This window comes from Lemur catta, chromosome 6 (genome assembly GCF_020740605.2).
Source record: "Lemur catta isolate mLemCat1 chromosome 6, mLemCat1.pri, whole genome shotgun sequence".
Classification (NCBI taxonomy): domain Eukaryota; kingdom Metazoa; phylum Chordata; class Mammalia; order Primates; family Lemuridae; genus Lemur; species Lemur catta.
The window spans coordinates 96007610-96028795 of record NC_059133.1 but is presented as its reverse complement, the minus strand read 5'-3'; the positions used below and the strand labels follow the sequence as shown (position 1 = coordinate 96028795).

At 49.7% G+C, this 21186-nt stretch overlaps 1 protein-coding gene across 2 annotated transcripts in view; it reads left to right on the top strand.

Annotated features, from left to right (window-relative positions):
- Window positions 1–21186, top strand: part of PRMT8 (protein arginine methyltransferase 8) — a 177651-nt gene that overhangs the window by 119305 nt on the left and 37160 nt on the right. For both annotated transcript variants that reach the window (XM_045554571.1, XM_045554570.1), the window contains exons 2-3: window positions 9580–9765; window positions 18332–18487. In XM_045554571.1, the coding sequence (XP_045410527.1) occupies window positions 9580–9765; window positions 18332–18487 (342 nt within the window). The remainder of the gene's footprint in view (window positions 1–9579; window positions 9766–18331; window positions 18488–21186) is intronic.

Sequence of the window (21186 nt, the reverse complement as noted above, 5' to 3'; positions counted from 1 at the left end):
GTGCAGTCTAACTCCGGGCCAGGTGAGGGTGTGCGAGGACGCTGGCTGTGTCTTTCTGCACGTCTGCCCGTAAAGGAGCACGGACAGGGAAGCCGAGGGCTCAGTCATTCCTTCAAGACAGAAGCAGGAAAGAGGCTCCCTTGCCTCCAGGAGGGAAGAGGGAGGAAGAGGAGGGTAACGCACAGGAAAGTCTGCTTTTAAGCCCATTAAAGAGGAAGAGCTAGGAGCCAAGCATCCAATTAATCTGACATCTCTCGTAGCCAAAATATCTGAGGATATAAGAAGAGAATTTAATATGTGGAGGCTTGGGAGACAAGTGACTAATAGTAGAAAACAGCCCTAGTTTATTTAAAAAATAGGTCAGGCCCAACAAATCCAATAGATTCTTTCCCGGCAGTTGCTGATCCGGGAGACAGGAGTGCTGTGTGGGTGCAATGCCATTTCCATTTGGAGCAGGCGCCGCTGCTGCACCACAGAGACAGCCGGGGCTGCGGGAAGCTCCAGGGCATGGTGCGCGGCCGCCAAGGGCTGCCTCCAGGCGGGCCACACAGGGACCTGGTAGTGACTGGAGTCAGGGACAGGCCCAAGGTCACAAAGCCTGAAGGTGGGGGCACCCACACCCAATCCCAGCTCGTCCACAGTCAGAGCTGAGGTGCCCCGTGTGACCTTTGGCTGTCTCTCAGCCAGGTGACCCTGGCCTGGCTCTGGGAATCTCAGTAGCACCAGGCAGCACCAGGCTGGCGCGTAGGGGCCGTGTCGCAGCTTGGGGGTCAGAGCAGAATGGAGAAGGCAGTAGTTGTCCTTAGCACTGTCACAGCCAGGGTCCCAGGCATGAGCTGGGAGCTTGTTGAACATGCAAATTGGGTCTCACCCCAAAGTCCTGATTCTGTTGGTCTGAGGAGGGCCTGAGACCCACCCGACGACGGCTGACACAGATTATAAAACAGAAACAGTGTTCTATAAAAAATCAGAGCCCAGATTGTTTCCCTCAGAACATTAATTTCTAGAGATGTTTATAGATCTCCCAGGAAAAAGGGTGCCACAGCCCTAAATTTGGTAGCACTAGACACCCTAAGTCTCTTTCGGAGATTCCCAATTTACTTTAGCATATTAAAGGCTGAAAGTATTGCAATTCAGAAATCTCTTTAGCTTATCTGCCCAAACTTAATTGACCATGGAACTTTTTTCTAGGAGTGCCAATTCTGTGGAAGACAATATGAAAAAGTGCAACTTTAGGCCAGTGGTTTTCAAAATTTATAGTCTATCAGAATCAACTGCTGGGCCCCAGCCAAGTCTCTGATTCAGTGGCCTCTGAGAGGCCTGGGAATCTGCATTTCTCAAAGCCCCCAAGTGACGCTGATGCTGGTGGTCTGGGGGCTGCACTTCGAGACCCACTGCCCTAGACCCAGCCACGAGCTCCAGCTCAGCCGAGGGGCCTGGTCGGCAGCCCTGGCAGCGGCCCCTGTGTAGCACACCAAAGACAGGAGGGCGGGGACTGACCGTGGTGGGTGGCAGGGGCCAGGGAAGGGTGTCCAGGAAGCACAGCCTCAAAGGCAGCAGCACTGCAGGTGAGGCTGGGCTCTGCCCCTTTCCCACAGTGACACTCAGAGATGCTATAAAATGGGGGGGTCCCCATGGGGACCAGCAGACACTCTGTGACAGGCGTCAGTGGCTGGCCTTGTGCCCCACATTTGGGGCTAGAAAAGGCAGATCCAGATGGCATCTGTGCCCAAGAAGCCAGCTCTTGTGAAGGGCATGAGGCTGACTTCTGGTGCAGGAGGCAGAGCGGGCCAGGGAGCCCTGGGGCTGTGAGTAAGAAGCCGACCCTGCCCTGCACGACCAAGCAGCCTCTACATCCTCCTTCCCTGCGCCCCCGGCTCCGGGCTTCTGGCCGGCAGGCTAAGAAGCAGTGAGCCAGGGCCACCTGCCCCAGCACAGGACTTCCCTCTGTGGAGCCTGGGTCGTTTCTTCAGCCAAAGGCAGACGTGAAAGCTGGACAGGCGCAGTGCGATCTTAGGTGACAGGAGAGGTCCAGATGCCCAGCAGGGCCTTGCTTGCCCCGTTGCCACCTGACACTGCACATGGGAACGTTCTCTGTTTGTGTAAAACTCGGGGCCCTGTCTAAAGGCAGACAGGTGGTGCTAGAAGAGCTGACACTTTATGTGGTTATCAGCCACATGGGCCATGGTTCAGATCACAGGCAGGACAGAGAAAGGTGTGGTGAGTGTCTAATGGTGACTCTGGGCGGACGGCCAGTGTGAAGCTGGGTATGGTGGGACAGAGGTGAAGGCAGCGGGGAAAAGGGACATGGTGAGGCCTGGGCTGGAAGCCACCCCTCCCCTGTGGTGTCCCCTCCCCCTGCAGTCCTCTTTTTTCCCTCCCTGGGCCTCCAGGCCAGGCAGGCAGCTGCTGAGGACAGACGACTCAGGTTAGAAAAAGCTCTCTTGACATTTGGAGAACAGAGCAGGATTTGGCTCCTCTAGTGGAGCCTCTTGTTCTCAGGAAAATGGTTTTAAAGCTTGGGCTGGTGCCAGCAGGAGCCATTTATAGCCCAAAGGGCCTGGGTTAGCTTCAGCTGCCTGGTGCAGAAAGCGCCGCTTCTCCCTCCCCCGGCGGCCGGCCTCCCCCTTCCTGCGTCCGGCACCTTCACTGTCCTTCCTCAAAGCCTCTTCCTCCTCTCCCCACCACCTCCACCCGTTCCTGTTTCCTTGGAGGCTCCGATCCTAGATCCACTTCTGGCTTGCTTGTGTGATCTTAGACAAATTCCTTTCTTCTGCTGTCCTCAGTTTCTCCATCTGCAGCCTGGAGCCTGTCGTCTGCTCCCCTTTAAGCTCAGAGGCCTTGGGGAGGTGCCTGCCTGTGCCTGCCTCCACTGAAGCACTTTCCTCCATCCAGTTGCTGCCTGTTGACCCTCTTTCTGTCCCCAAGACTGGGCTTCCTGCCTGGGCCGGCTTTGCCACGCGTTCTGAGCACAGGGCCTGGCTCCTGGCAGTGGCTCAGGGAGGCTTGTTGGTCTGAACTGAGCCAACACAGCATCAATATTAAGAGCACGGGCTTTGGCGTCAAACAGATACTGATGGTGGTTGACATCCTGGCTGTGTTAACAGCTAGCTCTGGGCTATGGCAAGTGACTGAACTCCCTTAGTTTCCTCACCTGTAAATTTCAGCGCCTCATCGAGTTGTTATGAGGACTTTATGAGATGGTACTTGGTGGCCTGGAGCACAGTGGGCCTCTGTCAGCATTAGATCTCATTGCCGTCAGCATCTGTCAGCCACCCTCATTCTCAGGTGCAGGTGGGTGGGGCACACATGCTTTCCCGAAGCCCCACCTGCCTGTGGAGTCCTACCCTCCGGGGACCCGCTCAAGCGCCCCTTCTTCGGGAAGCCACGCTCCCTCCTGGCCTCCTGCTCTGGTGCTTCTACCGCCCATCATCTCAGCCTTCATGGGGCCTTGGCCTGCTCACCCCAGCAGAGCGGCTAGGCTAGGAGGACCATAAACTGTGCTGAAGATGCCCTAGGAAAGGCCAGCCTGGAGTCAGGACACAGTGTTGGAAGTGTCCTGATCGGCAGAGGGCACTCAGAGTGGAAGACAAACCACAAGTCCTGACGGTGGACGGGGGTTCTCAGCAGACCAGGGAAGCAGACAGCATCGGGAGACCCCAGCAAGTCGCAGCACCCCGAGCCTGTGCCCTGGGCAGAGGTGGGAAAGAGCAAGGCGGGGCCCATTCTCTGCGTTGGGGCCCCTGGCGCCCCCACAGGACACGACTGTGGCCCACGGTGCTGAAACGGGAACCAGAACTGGACTCCAGGGCACAGCAGGCAGGGCTAGAACCCCAGGGTGACGCAGGCACGATCCCACGTAGGGGCAGGGCTTGCAGGGACTGAAATGTCCAGTAGGAAGGGACTCAGGCACAGGGAGCAAACTGGAGCTGCCACAGCTGCAGCCGTGGTGAGACCAAGGCGCTGGAGTTGGGGTCAGGCTGGCTGTCCACTCCAAGTGAGTCCCAGTCCTGCTGACTTCCCAGCCCATCTCTGCAAGACTGGCGTTGAAGGCTGCCTTCATGCAGAGCCCTGGTTGCCCAGTGTGGCCCAGGGAGGAGTCCGGCCTTCTCACTTTACAGAGGAGATCACTTCTCTGAGACCCATCCCTGATGCTCTCAAGTCCCTCCGGGGCATGGGTGAGAGGCCAGTGAACCAAAGGCCAAGTGTTCAGAGACCCCCTCAGTGGCAGCTGAGCCATCTTTTATAGCTCTCAGAGACACATGGGATTCCTGTAAGAGTTCCTGTTTGCCTGTGTGGGAACCTATAGAGTTTCTATATATCTCTGTTTCTTCCGCAGTGCCTGCATGGTGCCTTGCTGGCATAGATGTTGAGTAGGTAGCTATGGAATTAAAAGCAACACCCCACGTAACTCAATGTTTAGGGATCTCGGGCCACTGCTGCCTCCCACCCACTCCCAGCCTCCTGGCAGAGGGCACACCTGCCAGCCGATGGGCAGAGTGCGAGCCTGGTCTGTAGGAGACGGGGCTGGTCTGGCAGCCTTCAGGACCAGGGACTGGGCCACGGTCACCTCTTTGTCCCCATGACCCATGGCTATTGATGTGAATGGCCCCCAAATCCATTCACCCCTTTGCCTCATGCAATGCATGGCACAGGGCAGACACTTGGTAAGTTGGCTACTGGGGAAAGAGTCTTAGGGAACCCCATGGAAAAGGGGACCTCAGAGAATAAGACAGCTAAGCGGTGCTGGAGACCCTTGGGACCCTGACCGTGCATGATGCCTGGACCAGCTAGGACCCTTCTCTCCTGAATATATTTAAATAGAATGAATACTGAGGTCAGCTTGAAGCGCAAAGCCTTCTTCAGCCCTAGAGGTGACTCTGCACAACTTCCCCAGCCCAGTGTCCTCGTGGGTGGCTGAGGCTCAGAGGACCCTGGCCAAGCTGTGCGGAGGTCGGCCCTGTTCTGGAGCCCAGGCTTGGGTCACACGTCCTCCGAAGAGGGGCAGTCACACCCCTCCGATGTTTGTCTCCCTTTCCCCAAGCATCTCCCCCTGGTTCCCTGGTGCCACCAAGGTCCTCAGAGGAGGATGTCTCTGAGTTCTCGTCCATGCCCAGCCTCACTCCCCTCTCCCTTCCTTCCCTTGGGGTCTCCCCTGCTGAGCCCCGACAGCCGCCCCACCTCCTCAGATGGCTTCCAAACCGGAGCACCAGCCTCGGCTTCTCTCCAGAGGTCTGGGATTACACTTGTTATTTACAAAAGCAGTACGTGTTAATGGCATGAATTTTAGAAAATATAAACAAGCACAAGAAAGAAAAGAATGAATTCTTCACAGCCCACCCCCCACAACAATCACTGGCAATCCGGGTGCCTTCCCTGAGCTTCCCTCTTCACACACGGGCACGAGCAGGTTTCATCCTAAAAATGTGATCCACTGTCTATTCTTCTCCCACTTGTCTTCCCTAACCAATCTTTTATCATGATCATGTCTTCATCTTATTAAACACTCTTTCTGTAACATTTTAAATGGCTGCATAGGTTTCTATTGTGTGGATATACCATAGCTTCTTTAATCAGTTTTGTTTTTTGCAACATCTAAGTTAACACCTAGTTTTTTTTTTTTTTGGTCATTATGAACAGTGTTGTCACAAAATTCTTGTAGCTACATATTTATGATTATCCATGATTCTTTCCTTATGGTAAATTCCCCAAAACTTTAATTACTAGGTTAAAGGATTTGTGTTCTTTAACACTTTCAGTGTGTTTTACCAAACTGCCTTTCAAAAAGTCTTGACCTGTTTACATTCCCATTAGAAGTGTATGAAAGTACCTATTTCTCTGCAGCTTTTACAAATGCAGAGATCTGGTAGTTTGGAGAAGAGGGGAGCTTGTCTGGTATTTAATAATTACAAGGTTTTTTTGTTTTAGTTTGAATGTACCTGATTTCCAGTGAGGTTAAACACTTTTGCTGCATGTTAATTTGCCAATTGTATTTATTCTCATGTGAATAGACTATAAATAAGACCCTTTGCCCAGTGTCACACTGGGGCTGCTCTTTCTCTTACTGGTTTGCAAAGGCTCTCCCTGTATTAAGGCTATTAGCCTCTGTCTGCCATATACGTTAGAATGGACTTCTTGGTTTTTCTCTTGCCTTGCATTTTTGTTTATGATATTTATTGACTGGAACTGCGGTAATGTCTGCTTGCTAGACATCTTTTCATATATGACTCAATGACATTTCAGACTCCACAGATCCAAATTGAAATTCATTATTTCTCCCCACCCCAACCTGCGCTTCCTGCTGACTTGCTTATTGCTGTTAATGTCACCACCATTTCCCTAGTCACCCAGGCTTGAGATGTTGCAGTCATCTGAGATTCCAGCTCCTCTCCCTTTCCCTACTTCTCATCAGTTGCCAATGCCTATAGATTCTGTCTCTGCAATTTCTCTGGCAGGCAGCCTCTTGGCACCCCAGGAGTTCAGGCTGTCATTGTTTCTTGACTGGACTTTGAAAGCACACCCTGAATTTCATGCCTTGTCTCCCCCAGCCCCGTCCCTGCACTCCTTTCTCCTCCCTGGCCCTGCGGGACCACGTTCGTCTTCCTGAAGCAGAGCGCAAGCACCGAACTCTCTGATTACAACCTGGCAATAGCTCCCCATCATCTCCCGTATTTAATTATAACCTCCTAGCCAGGCCATAACTTCCTTGCAGCTGAATCTTCCACTGTCCCAGCCAGGCTGCTCCCAAACACGCTCACTGCTTCCCTGCCTCTTTCCCTTGTTGCTCAAGCCACCCCCTCCCAGTAGAATTCCCCCCTGCCATCTCCACCTACCAAAAGCCATTTGAAACCTTACCCCACTGCCAGCTATCCTGGGGCTTCCTGATTCTTTGAATTGAATTCTCGCTCCTTTGAACCCCCAGAACAATTTGTTTGAACTTCTCTTGTGGAATAAACATTAATCTAGCATCTAGTAGAGCTGTTGAGGGTCAAAGGGTCTAGAAAGCAGAGTCCTTGGAAGGCACAGTTCCCATATGTCCCTGTTTCTTCCGCAGGACCTGCATGGTGCCTTGCTGGCATAGATGTTGAGTAGGTAGCTGTGGAATTAAAAGCAACACCCCACGTAACTCAATGTTTAGGGATCTCGGGCCACGAGGGCACACCTGCCAGCCGATGGGCAGAGTGCGAGCCTGGTCTGTAGGAGACGGGGCTGGCCTGGCAGCCTTCAGGACCAGGGACTGGGCCACGGTCACCTCTTTGTCCCCATGACCCATGGCTATTGATGTGAATGGCCCCCAAATCCATTCACCCCTTTGCCTCATGCAATGCATGGCACAGGGCAGACACTTGGTAAGTTGGCTGCTGGGGAAAGAGTCTTAGGGAGCCCCATGGAAAAGGGGACCTCAGAGAATAAGACAGCTAAAGGGTACTGGAGACCCTTGGGACCTTGACCATGCATAATGCCTGGACGAGGTAGGACTTTTTCCTCTTCTTAATATATTTAAATAGAGTCAATATTGGGGTCAGCTTCATGCAGAGAGCCGTCCTCGGCTTTAGAGGTGATTCTGCAGCCTGCATGGGAGTGTGCAATTGACACAATCTATTTTTAGCCTCCCAGAAACCGTGACCAACATCCCAAGCTGAGGGTGGGCACACCTGCTGCATTCTAATGAGACATCCCTCTGCCAGCCCGCCCGGGCTCTTGCCGACCTGAAATCTGATGTTGCTAAACTGGGAAGTCTGCTTATTTCCCTGGGGCAGTAGCCTAGATACGCTGGGAAAATGGGACCATCATGCTCCCCCCACCTCACTCCCCTCCAGCCCTGGGCACAGGACAGTCTCGGGGCTGTGCCACAGTGTGACGAATGATGGGATCTCTGGGATTTCTTGATCTTGCTCCATCCTAGGATCCCTGTTTCCCTCGCTGGAAAGGAGATAGTAAGTCTAAGCTGACCCAGTTCACAGATGAGAAAACTGAAATGTAGAATAACACCATGATTTATGTAACAATAATATTCATAATACAAAGTACTTACTATGTGCCGGTGTTCTAAAGTTTTTCCATATATTAATTCATCCAAATTTCTTGACAATTCTTTCCGGTAGATTTTATTAATATTTTGATCTGTATTTTATAGAGGAGAAAGCTGTCATGCCAAAGGACTCCCCAGGGTCGCGCCGCCAGCTGGTGGCAGAGCTGAGTTTGGAGTCCGGCAGCGAGGCCCCAGGGCTGGCACTCTCAATCACTTTGCTGTCTGCCTCTCCGTGTCTATTTTTAACTTTACTAGAGTCGGGACAGGATCCAGGAACCCTGATTTCCAGCCCCAGAGGACCAATGACTAGATAATACTCCTTTGATTTTTAAAATTCCGCCCCGCTTTGAGGCCTTCTCTGTGCCTTGCTCATTCGGGTCTCTGCACTCCAGGAGACTCCTCCCCGGCATAGCTGTGCTTCTGTAGTGGTGTTCCACCTTCCGGGCCCCAGGAGCTCTCTGGGCCCCCACCCCCTCCTCCCCCTCCCCCTAGCCTGTGGAGGAGCAGGGGCAGACAGTGAGGGGCAGTGGCCACGGAGCGTAGAGCCGGGCCGGGTGTCAGGACTGGAGTGCACAGGGAGAGCCGTAGCTGGCGGTGCGGAGGCAGGACGGCAGCCGTCAGTGTGGGTATCCACAGTGCTCAAGTTCAGGGTAAAACTGTGAGAAACCAGGCAGGCAGGACAACAGGTGGGAGACACCAGAACCTGAGACACCTGTATTTTGGAGGCCAAGTTCTATTTTAGCTTGATGCTACCTGTTGAGTAAAGAGAAGCCTATGGGCTTAACTTTCCTAAGGATGCAGGTGGGACTTAGTTTAGCTTAACACACACTATGTGCCTAGCCCTTTTCCACGCACTTTAAAAATACTAACTTGTCTAGAACTTGGGATTTAGGAGTTCTAGGAGATAGGGACTGTTTTATTCCACATATTTTTTTCTTTTTTTGAGACAGAGTCTGGCTCTGTTGCCTGGCTAGAGTGCTGTGGTATAATCATAGCTCCAACCTCCAACTCCTGGGCTCAAGTGATCCTCCCACCTTGGCCTTCCAAAGTGCTGGGATTACAGACATGAGCCACCACGCCTGGCCTTTATTCCCATTTTAGAGATGGGGAAACTGAGGCACCAAGGAGTTAATAACTTTGCCCAAGGCTGTACAGCTAGTAAGGGGCAGAGCTGGGATTCAAGACTCGGGAGACTGGCTCTGGAATCTCAACTCCGAGGCCCCCCACTGCGCCGTGCATCTTGCCCTTTAGTGAGTGCTTCCTGTTTGCCTCCAAAGGAAGCCGTTACCTTCCCCACTGAACAGCTACGGAAACAGAGGCCTAGGTCGGCCGGCTCAGGTCATCCAGCCGGTAAGAGCTGGAACCGGGGGAAATGCAGGTCTGCTTGGCTCCAAGGAGCCTGCCACCTCTCCACAAGTCACAGCTGTCCACCTGACTGCCAGAGGTTAAAGGCCTCACCTGCCCCGCTGGCCAGGGCGGGGCTCAGGGAGCGAAATCTCTGTGGACGGGACCTCTGCTAACACGAGGCCCCCTTCTCTTCCCCTCAGGTGAGCAGTCCCCCCTCCCACCCCCCTCAGCCGGTCATCCCACCCAAGCCTGTGCAATGCGTCCACCACGTGTCCACTCAACCCAGCTGCCCAGGGCGGGGCAAGATGTCCAAGCTGCTGAACCCAGAGGAGATGACCTCGAGAGATTACTACTTCGACTCCTACGCCCACTTCGGGATCCATGAGGTAAGGCGTCTGGGGCAGGTGGCCACACGAGGCGAGGTTGACCCTGCCGTTTTGTTGTTTCAGAGGTTGCATAGTGTGTTCAACTCCTTATCACCATCGTGTGAATTCTCCCAGTGTCCCCGAGGTCCCTGACCCTTTCTCCAACCCGTGGGCCCCTCTGGAGGGACTCAGGCCAGTCCTGGAGCAGGTGAGCAGGTGGAAGTGCACGTCTGTGTGCACCACAGCCAGAGAGAGAACAAGGGGTGCTTAGGGTTTGTTTGTTTTGTATTCCAGCACCTGTGTCTGCCCCTGACCACAAACCCAGCTCATCCAGTGTGGGCGAGATGGAACTGGTCCTTGCACTGGGAGCTCCGGTGCTGTGGCCAGAGTGCTGAGGCTGCAAGGACCTTCGGCAGGTCCCGATGTCCGTTCTTTAGTGGACACCTCCAGGGGCGTATCTGCAGGACGCTTGCTTGGGAGCCCCGCCTAGGTCTGACACCCTGATTGATTGGATTTCTGGAAAGTCTTCTGTCCAAGTCTGCCTGTCTTGCACCATAGCAGGGAAGACTTTTGTTAGCTACAGAACAGAACAGAGGCTTCCTGGCTACAGTGGGGCCATAATAATCTCCAGCACTCTCAAGCTGCCCCAAACAAAGAAGTAGCACTTACTGAATACTTATTAAGTGCCAGGCATAGCGCTAAGCACATTATGTGTATCATTTCGCTTAATCCCAATGAGAACTAAGAACAGGAAATAAGGAGAAAATAGTTCCACAATCCCCTTATAGTGTGAAGAAAATACTGAAAAAGGAAAAGTTTGGTATGCAAATGGATTTTCAAAACAAGTCTCCCAGCTCTTCCTTCCAATCAGATGCTGCTATAAACTCTTCCCTCTGTTGAAAAGACGAAACAGCCATTGCTAAAGGGTGTTGAATAGTAACAGCCAGCTTTTTTTAAGTGATTACTACCTGCTGGATGTTGTTACAAGTGTTCTGTGTTATTGGCTCAATGTTATTGTTATTCAGGTCAACCTCGTGAAGTTGATATTATTGTTTGTCCCCATTTTACAGATGATCTGGGCCCTTAAGAATCAGATTCTTGCTATTTCCTTTGCACAAGGCCATGCACTAGTAGAGAGCAGAGCTGGAAATTAAACTTCTTTGCTGTTTGGCTCCAGGGCCCTCATTCCTAACTATCATGACATACAGCCTTTAAAACAAGTTTCCTTTTATTCTTTCTAGGAACCTTAAGAATCAGGTTTCTGTATTTGTTCCTGCTGGTTCCTAGGTAGCCCCACATGCAGGTAGAGGGTGGAGGAGGGGCCCCTCTGTTACTTCTAGACTCAGGGGCTCAGCTCATTTAATCCAGGGAGGCTCAAGGTTTGGCTCCCCCAGAACTGCTCTCTGCCTAAAACCACTGGGCCTGGGGCCTGTGTTTTCTTCTAAGGGTTCTGGCCCAGGAGGGCCTGGACAGCTGAGCTTGCAGCTCTTGGGAGACCAAATGCCATCTTGGGGAAGGTAGGTGTGCTCTTGCACCCTCCTTGCCCCAGCTCCCCACTGAGGTGGGGCTGGGGATGGTGCACGGAGTCCTGTCCTTGGCCTGGAGGTATTCTAGGAGGCAGAAGAGACCCTGAGAGCTCCTCCTCCTCAAAACCTTATCCCTAATTAAAGGGCATGTTCTCCATGTGACAAGTTCTAATGGGCCTATGGCTCTGGGTACCCATTTTGAGGAAGATTCCTGGGAAGAGAGAGCAGTTCCAGGGACCCCCAAATGCCTCTCCTTGGGCCTGCATGAAAACTATCCCATCAGGAACCACTCAACCATGATATGCACTTCAAGCCTGGCCTTCCCTAGCCTTCAGGTTCCCCTCCCCCCATGAGACCCCCCACAGATTGGCTTCTCAGACACTGTACATCCCTCTGAGCTGCTAAGATCTTGCTGAGCCGCCCCTTTGGCATTTAGAATGTGTTCTCCTGTGCTGTCATTGATCTCTATAATTCCTTCAGGACTTCGTGTCCCCAGCCTGCAACCGAGGCCTTGGCACGTTGTCTGGTTTGCAAAGGCTTGTTGACACAGCTGCTAGTCTAGTCACTCAGGTGATACCTGCTCAGCTCCGGGACCCAGCACCCAGAAGGGTGTGATTTCCACTTGGGAGAGGACGCCAAGGACCTCCAAATAAATACTAGGCCAGGTTCCCTCAATTTTGTGTATTGATGTAAAAGTCAGACTTGTGCATGAACTATGTAAACTGGGCAGACTGAGCAGGGGACTTAGAGGAAAGGATCTGTGAGTCACACATGACATTCCTGTCGTAGGAGAGTCCTTAGCAACCTTCCCATCAGGAGGTACTTGTGGACGCCTAGCTTACATCCTTCCTGCTGCTGCTGTAGGCCATCTCATAGGTCCTTTAATACCGGGGCAGCTAGATAAGCTTCCTTCACCCCTGATGTCTCGCTCCACAGGCCACCTGGTGTGAGCGAAGGTAGGAGCACGTGGATGGACCCTCAACATGGTTCTTTGCAGAGGAAGGGCCTGCTCTCTCCTCGTTACTGAGCACCATGGGTCTCTGTTCCCTGCCAGACGGCTCACAGCGATGCCTTTGCCTTCCCGGTCTGGGCGACACCATATCTCACCATCCGCGGGAGCCGAGCCGGCCATTTGGCAGCCTTCTCCCGGCATTGACAAGATGCTCACAGGGCAGCAGCTCGTCAGCTTGCTGATCAATGGCAATCAGGGAGTGCTGAGGAAACACCGTGGGGATGGATTGGGTTGACTGGTCTGTAAATACAAACAAGTGCTGAGTAGGGGGAGGGAAGTGTTGGGGGCTGGAGAGCACAGCAGGAGACGATTCTGGACACTTCCGTTCTTCCCAGCCTGCACCTCACCCAGAGACTGCTGCGTACGAAGGGCGGGGCTGGGGAGAGGAAGGCCATGGCCTTCAATCCAGGCCTCTCCCGGGAGACTGGGTCTTGGGCAGGAGCTGAAGTGATGGGCGTGTGCTTCCGGAGGCCTCCACCCGGGGGGGGAGGGGCAGGCTCCATGACCCCTGGATCCCAGTTCTGACTTCTCAGCATCTTTGACAGTTGGCACTGGGCTTGGCGCCTCAGCTGCGAGAAGAATCCCTGCCAAGGTGCCTCTGCTCCGGCCCTGAGCCGTGGTGCCAGCCCCACTCTGCCGGCTCCCTTCTCTGATTAACTTGCTGCAGGTTCATTTGAAATAGATTCTTCGGGGCCTCATTTCCCAGCTATTAGTTAACGTGCTGTCCTGTGTTTAGTAGGCAGGAAAACTGGGAGACCAGGCTGTCCGCAGCTAGGAGCTGGGAGTTGTTTTCAACAGTGGCGTGTTCACGTCTGAAATGTCTTGAGACTTCTTTGTGCTATTATTCCAGGAATGCTCAAAGCAGGAGTGGAGGAAGGGGAGAGAGAGCCTTGTCTTTGGGCAGGCCGGGTAGGGGAAGCCTTGCAAAGTCACAACTTCTGTTCTCCCAGAACTTGTACCTTCCGACCTAACTCCGGGTGGCTGGGGCCTTAAGGAAAAGAGGAATTGGCTAAAGAAGCAACAAAAGGCAATGAAGGAAAGGCAAGCCCTTTGCACTGGGGAAACTCCCCATCAGCAAAAGTTTGATTCCCAGAGGTGCTCGGTCAATCCAATTGCACCCAGGAAAGGCATATAGGACTTTTAACTGTGGTTATGATTAAGCGATTTCTGAAACCATTGTCATTATTTTGCCTCCATGCCCTGCTCATGCTCAACTACTTCCTTGTATGGATGAAGAAAAGGGTTGAAGTTATCACAAAGAACCAGAGCTAACATTTTTGTGAAACTTACTACACTTATGTACTCATCACAACAAACCCCGTTTGCCAGATGAGGAAATTGAGGCACAGAAGGTGAAAAGATGGTCTGAGGATTTGGCTGCTCTGGAATCTGCATGTTTAACCCCTATGCTCTGCTGTCTTCCTTTTCACTGAGCACCTACTATGCACCATGCCTTGTGCCTGGTTCTGGGGATCTTGCAGTCTTGTGGGGTTTGGTCCCAGAGATCTCCTGGAGGGAGAGGCTTAAACTCACCTTCAAAATATTTAGAGCCAGAATTGAACTCAATCTAACCAAACTCCCACCTTATTCAACTTCTAATAAGATCAAAGCTGTCAGCCCCAGGGCAGCACAGGAAGTTGTGGCTGGGCTTCAAAATCGCTCCTGCCTCTAATTCATCTACTATATTTCACCGGAATCTTCCTTGTGATCCACCTTAACTGGAAACATAAGAAAGAGAGAATTCTGAGAAATGTAGCCCAGCCTGGCCAAGTTACAAAGCCATCACAACATACGTGCACAGAACTCCAAAGAACATGAAACAAAATTTACAGAACTAAAGGGAGAAGAGTAATGATATATTTTAAACACTTGTCTCTTGGTAATCGATCAAATACATACAAAAAAATCAGTAAGAATGTAAAAATTTTGAACAATACAACCAAACAACCTGAGCTAATTGACATTTATAGAACATGGTTTGCATCCCCAAATCACAGGCAACATGTTCTTTTCGTGTGCATGTGGAAACATTCACTAAGACCAGAGCTTGAGCTGGGTCACAAAACAAATCTCAATCAACTTTGAAAGGTTAAAATCATGTAGATTATGTTTTTTTGTTCATAATGAATTAAATTAGAAATGAAAGCAATAAGTTATTCAAAAAATCTCCAAATAATTGGAAAGTAAGCAGCACTCTTTCAAATAACCCATGGGCTGGAGAAGAAATCACAAGAGGAATAAGAAAATATGCCAAGCTAAATGATAGTGAAAACACAGCATATTAAAATTTGTGGGATGCAGTTAAAGCAATATTCAGAGGGAAATTTATAGCCTTAAATACTTACATGAGGAAACAGAAAGGCATAAAATCAATGATGAAAACTTCTACCTGATGAAGCTAGAGAAAGAAGAGCAAATAAAACCTAAGTTGAAGAAAGGAAATAATAAAGGTGAAAGCAGAAGTCGATGAAGTAGAAATCAAACCAGCAAAGCCAAAAGTTGGTTTTTGAAAAGACTGACTAAATTGATAACACCTAGCTAGACTGATCGAGGAGAGAAAGAAAACAGAGGAAACACAAACTGAAATATTATAAATGGAGGCAGGGACATCATTACAGATTGTGCAGACATTAACAGGTAATGAGAGAATATTATGACAATGTTATGCCACTAAATTTAACCCCTTACATAAGGTGGAAAAATTCTTTGAAAAAATGCCTTGTCAAAACTGACATAAAATACATAAAAACTAAAATAGCTCTTTATTGATTAAATAAATGGAATTCATAGTTAAAAGCCTTCCCATAAAAAGGATTCCAGGCCCAAATAGGTTTACTGGTGAATTATCATAAACACTTAAAGAAGGAAAATGCCAATCTCACCCAAACTTCTGCAGAAAATATGTGAGGAGAGAATACTTCTGAACTTTTGTGATAAGCCCAGCATAACCTTGATTACCAGAGAAGGTAACAGACAGTTACAGATCAGTTACAGATGAATATAAGTACAGATGAGTTACATGAATATAAGTTACAGATGAATATAAGTACAGATAAGTTACATGAATATAAGTACAGATAAGTTACATGAATATAAGTACAGATATCTGCAACAAAATATTAATAAATAAAATCCAGTAATGTTTAAAAAGTATTGTACATCATGACAAAGTATTGGTTCAACATTTAAAAGCAACCTTTGGAGTTCAACACATTAACAAAATAAAGGAGAAAAGTCATATATCATCTCAATAAATGTACAAAAAGCATGTGACAAAATTAAATACCAATTCATGATAAAAGCTCTGTCCAAGTTAAAAACAGAAGGGAACTTCTTCAGACTGATAAAAGATTTATAGAAAGCCTAAATTATATTTAATGGATATATTATTGGAGCAAAGGAAGGATGTTTGCCCTCTGCAATTCTATTCAACATTTCACTGGCAGGCTTTGCCAGTACAATAAAGCAAGAGGAAAGAGCAAAAAAAATAAAAGGCATAAATATAGGAAAAAGAGAAATAAAATGATCTTTATTCACAAGTGACAAGGTTTTTTACATAGAAAAATAAAAAGAATCTGCAAAAAGAAAAAAACCTAACTACAATTAATATGTGAAGTGAGCAAGGCTGCAAGATACAAGGTCAGTATAAATACCAACACACTGTAAAATAAAATTTTTAAAATGCCACATATAATACCATAAAATAAAATAGTTAAAAATAAATTTAACAAAAGACATGCAAGACCTTCACACTGAATCTATAAAACATTTCAGAGAGAAATTAAAGAGGACCTAAATAGAGAGCTGTATCATGTTCTTGGATTGTTATACTCAAATATTGCTAACATGTCAGTTCTCCCCAAATTGATCTATAGGTTCAATGCAATTCCAGTCAACCTCAGGAGGCTATTCTGTGTGAATTAATAAGTTAATTTAAAATGTGTATGGAAATGCAAAGGACCTAAAATAACCAAAATAATCTTGTTAAAGAAAAGCTATGTTGGAAGACTCACTACTTTGTTTCAAAGTTAATATAAAGCTATAGTTATCAAGTAATTTTTGAATTTGTATATCAATGAAACAGATCAGAGAAGCCACATGTGTACGGTCAATTGATTTTTGACAGAGGTGGCAAGGTGATTCAATGGGGGAAATGTTAGTCTATTTAGCAAATGGTGCTTAAACTACTTACTTTTATGAAAAAAATGAGCTCAAACTCCTAACTTACATCACACACAAAAATTAACTTGACATGTAAAAGCCACAGCTATAAAACTTCTGAACGGAAACATAGGAGAATATCTTTGTGATCTTAGGGCAGACAAAGATTATACAGGACCCAAAAAGCACTAATCATAAAAAGAAGCTAAAAAATTGGTCTTTATCAAAATTAAAAGCTGCTTTTCAAAAGACAACATTAAGAAAATGAAAAGGAAAACCACCAGAGAATACATTCACAACACACACACACACACACACACACACACACACACACACACACACAGTATGTCTGACAAAAAACTTTTTTCCAGAATGAATAAACTCCTACAATTCAATAAGACAAATAGCTCAAGAAAAACATGGGCAAAGGACTTGAATAGACACTTCACAAAAGAAGATATTTGTGAATAGTCAATAAGCCTATGAAAAAATTATATAAATAGTCAGAGAAATGCAATTAAAACTATAATGAGATACCAGTTCATATCCACTAGAATGGCTACAATTAAAAAGATGGGTAATGCTAAGTTGCCAGGATGTGAAACACCTTGAACTCTTACATTGCTGGTTGGACCACAAAATGGTACAACTATTTTGGAAAACTTTTTGGCAATTTCTTATGATGTTAAATATACACCTACCCCAAGACCCAGCAAACTTACTTTTAAGCATTACCCAAGAGAAAGGAAAACCTATATCCTCAAAAATATTTATACAAAAATGTTTATGGCAGATTTATTCATAATACCAAAAAACTGGAAACAATACTAACACCCACCAGCAAGTGAATGGATAAACGCATTGCAGTGTGTTCATACAGTGGGATACTGTTCAACAAGAAAAACAAAATGGAGCAAACCTTGGATACATACAATAACATGAATGAATCTCAAAAACTTCCTGTTGCACAGAAGGAGCCAGACACACAAGCATCCATACTGTATGATTAAATTCATATAAAGTTCTAGAATAAGCAGAAGAAAGCTTTGGTGATAGAAATCAGATCATTTGTTGTCTGGGGTGGGGCTGAGGATTGACTATAAAGGAGCCCGAAGGACCTTCTGGGGTGACAAAAAGTTCCATATCTTGGTTATGGTGGTGGTTATGCAAGTGTACATTTGTCAGAACCCTTACACTGCACTGAATACAGACACTTAGTATCTGTGCTTTTTGTTGTATGCAAACTATACTTAAATCAAATTGATTTCTAAAAAAAAATTACCCCAGTACTTTTGGTGATGAGTTAGTCAAAAGTGTTTGCCAATACCTTAAATGACGAAAGGTCCCTACCTCATCACCGTACACAGATCAATCATGCTCTCCTTGGGCTGGAGACAATTGTAACAGGTAATCAGAGTTCTCTCTCACCACAAGCACTTGTGCTGAACAGAGGAATATGTTTTCTAGTCTTGAAAACCAACCAACAAAACAAAAAGTACACTCATAAAAACCTCCTTTAATAACCTATTCAATGGCAATTCTCTCACCATGACAGAAAGTTCTGCTTCAGGTGTAACTTTAATCTTTCATGTTATGTGGTGCTGATCTTTCCTTTGGTTCTTTGGTAAATTGGAGCTTTCCCAGGACTGGACTTGAGTTCCTCTTCCGATAGTACGTAGTTATTTTTCTGGGCAGAGTTTTAAGGCTGGGATACTTTGGAATGATGCAGGTAGCACCAGCTGCACCACGGTCCCCTTTGTGTCTCTACTTGATGATATCGTTGGGATTCTTGAAAAATTTGCTGGTGTGGCCCAGGGGCCTATGACCCTGTCGTGCTCTCAGGTGCCTTGAATACACTGACATTCCCTTTCCTTTCCTTCCATCACAGGAAATGCTGAAGGACGAGGTGCGAACGCTCACGTACCGGAACTCCATGTACCACAACAAGCACGTGTTCAAGGACAAAGTGGTGTTGGACGTTGGGAGTGGTACTGGAATCCTTTCCATGTTTGCTGCCAAAGCAGGGGCCAAGAAGGTGTTTGGGGTGAGCATGTCACTCACCCCCTCACGCTGGCTTCTGCAGAGCTGGCCTCTCACCCTCTGTCTTCCCCAGCCCCTCCTGGAAGTACAAACCCAGCCCATCCCTTTTGCTTGGGGCAGACCTTTTGAGGAGGAGCAGAGAAAATCAAGAGTGTCTCTTAGAAGGCAGGGCAGGCTCCCCGTCACCTAGGCATTGCTCCTGGATCCCTGCCTGGGCGACTGCTAACATTTGCGGGGTATTTTTGGCTTTCCTGAGATCATTCCGATGACATCATTACCTTACGGTGCTTAGCCCCACTGTCAGCTCAAGAGGCAGCGCAGTGTGGTTACATGTGGGAGCTCGTCCACTCCCTAGATGGTGACCTTGAGCAATTCGCTCCTCTCTACCTCAATTTCCCCATCTATAAAATGGGCATAATAACAGCACCTTGCCCATAGGGTGATTGTGAGGATTGAACAAGTTTAATACACACGTAAAGTGCTTAAAACAGTGCCCAGCATATGGCAAATGCTCAGCATCTATTATTGCAGTTGAGATGCGGCTACTAAGAGGTAACAGGAAAATCCCCTTCCCTTTTCTGCAACGGAAAAGTTGGTAGACTTGCATTCTGCTGCTTTGACTGCTGCAGCCTCTCCAGGCTGGACGTGGAGGATGACCCTCTGGGAAGCCTCCCAGTTGTCCCCTGGCTCTCACAGGCAGCCGTATGCAGCCTGCTGACAGGGGGGCTGGGAGTGTCTGGAGCTGGAAAGAAACTGTGAAAAAAGAAGAGCTCTGGGCTGCTGGCTGACGTTTGAAAAATGCAGTGGGTCTGGGGCTGGAAAATGGGCATTAGTCTTGCTCAGTCCAGACAAAAGGCAAACTGCAGTCAGACGCCCAGCGTGTACACGAGCCGGCCCATTCGCAGAGGCCGCACGGCAAGCTGGGCAGCGCTCAGAGGCCTTTGTTCACAGTGCATTTGGCTGGGCCATCCTGTAGCCTGCCCTGGGGAGCCCCAGGCTCCCGGTTGGCTGGAGCCCTCCAAATCCCTGTGGCCACTCCCTGCCTCCATAGGCTTGCCCCTAAGTCGCCCAAAAGGGACAGCATTCCTCCTCCACGTCTGACTTGAGCAGCATTTGGCTGTGGCTGGCGAGGGTCTTCTGGAGGCCTGGGCTGTCCTCCGGCTGCCTCAGGCACAGCCCTGCCTGGGAAGCGCTGTGACCTTCTCGGCTGAGGCACTATTGAGGGTAGGGGCCCACTGGACACCCAAGGGCGGGTTGTGTCATCGTCACTGGTCTGGCTGCTGGGCCCCAGGGATGGAGGCCTTGGGCAAAGGACAGACAGCGTTCTGAGAGGTCACAGGGCAGCAGAGCTGGACTTGCGGCCACCCAGTGACCTCATGCTTTCTCTCCCGGTGCCGCGCACGGTGTCCCTGGCGCCCCAGTCGTCCAGGGGCTTCCGCCAAGGAGCTGTCGGGAGCTCCCACCCGGCGCCTTCCAGCTGCAGTGACTTGGCGATCCGTCTGCCTCCCGCCCTTTTCCCTAACAGCTCTTTTATAAGCGGCTCCACCACATTTGGCCGGCGCCTTTCTGGGTGGCTCATTTCACAGGGCCCCTCCACCCACTGCCGTCCTCGTCCTCGGGTGGGGAGATGGGTGGCGCGAGGGAGGGAGGGGAGGACCATCGCTGGAGACAGAACCTGGAGGTCAAAACAGAGAAAGAGGCAGAAAGAAAGGCTCGCAGAAAAGCTAGAGAAATGAGACAGGGATCCAGGAAAAAGAATGAAGATAAAGTCGAAAGCACAAAGGAAAAAGAGGGAAAATGGAGAGCAGGGAAGAAATGGAGAGCAGAGGATGGGAGAAAGGAGAGCGGGCCATGGCGTCGCCCGCAGCCTGGGCGGTCAGTGCTCGGGGTATCCAACATGCAGGGACCCCGTTCACCCAGCACAGCCTCAGGGAATGGGGGCTCCGGCTTCCCTCGAGGGGCCCCTGAGCCACAGTGAGACAGGGCAGAGGCCAGGTGGGAATCCAGGCTGCCCTGTGGCCTCTGCAGATGGGGTGACAATGCAGCAAGACGGGGAGAGGAGGAGACGCAGCCCCACAGTCAGTGGGACCCGAAGACAAAGGACCCAGTAGCCCAGGAAAGGGTTGGGCCTCCTGGGACCTGCACCCTGGCCATGGTCCGCCTCCTTAGTGACCCCTTCCGACCATGTAGGAGCCCTCACCCTTCCTTGAGGCCTTGGCGGGGGTCATCAGCAACTCCCTCAGTCCTCCTACGTGACTACCTCTCACAGGAACGCTCCTGTCCCCAGATCCCAGGGGAGTTTGGGGGTGCTCCCGAGCGTGGAGGTGAGTGGAGCCCGGGGCCCTAGCATGGGCCAGTCTCTGTAGGAGGCCGACTGAGGGGGCAAGGGTGGCTCCTGGCAGCTGTCCCCCTCACCTCCAGCCTCCCTTGGCCGTCCCCTGGCAGCACCCACTAGACCTCCAACCCCTGGGTGGGGGCTTGGGCTCCAACCAGTCCCATGAGGACCTGCTCTTAGCAAGGGCCAGCTGATCTGTCAAATACCTTGGCCCTTCACTTAGGAGACTGTGGGAGCCTGGGAAAGCTTCCAGATTAAAAGGAATAAGCTCGTTCAAAGGTGGAGCTCTAGAAGCAGTGACAGGTACCTTATATGTGGGGTGGGGGAGGGGAGAGGATATTAAGACCAGCCCTGGGGGCCTGGCCTGG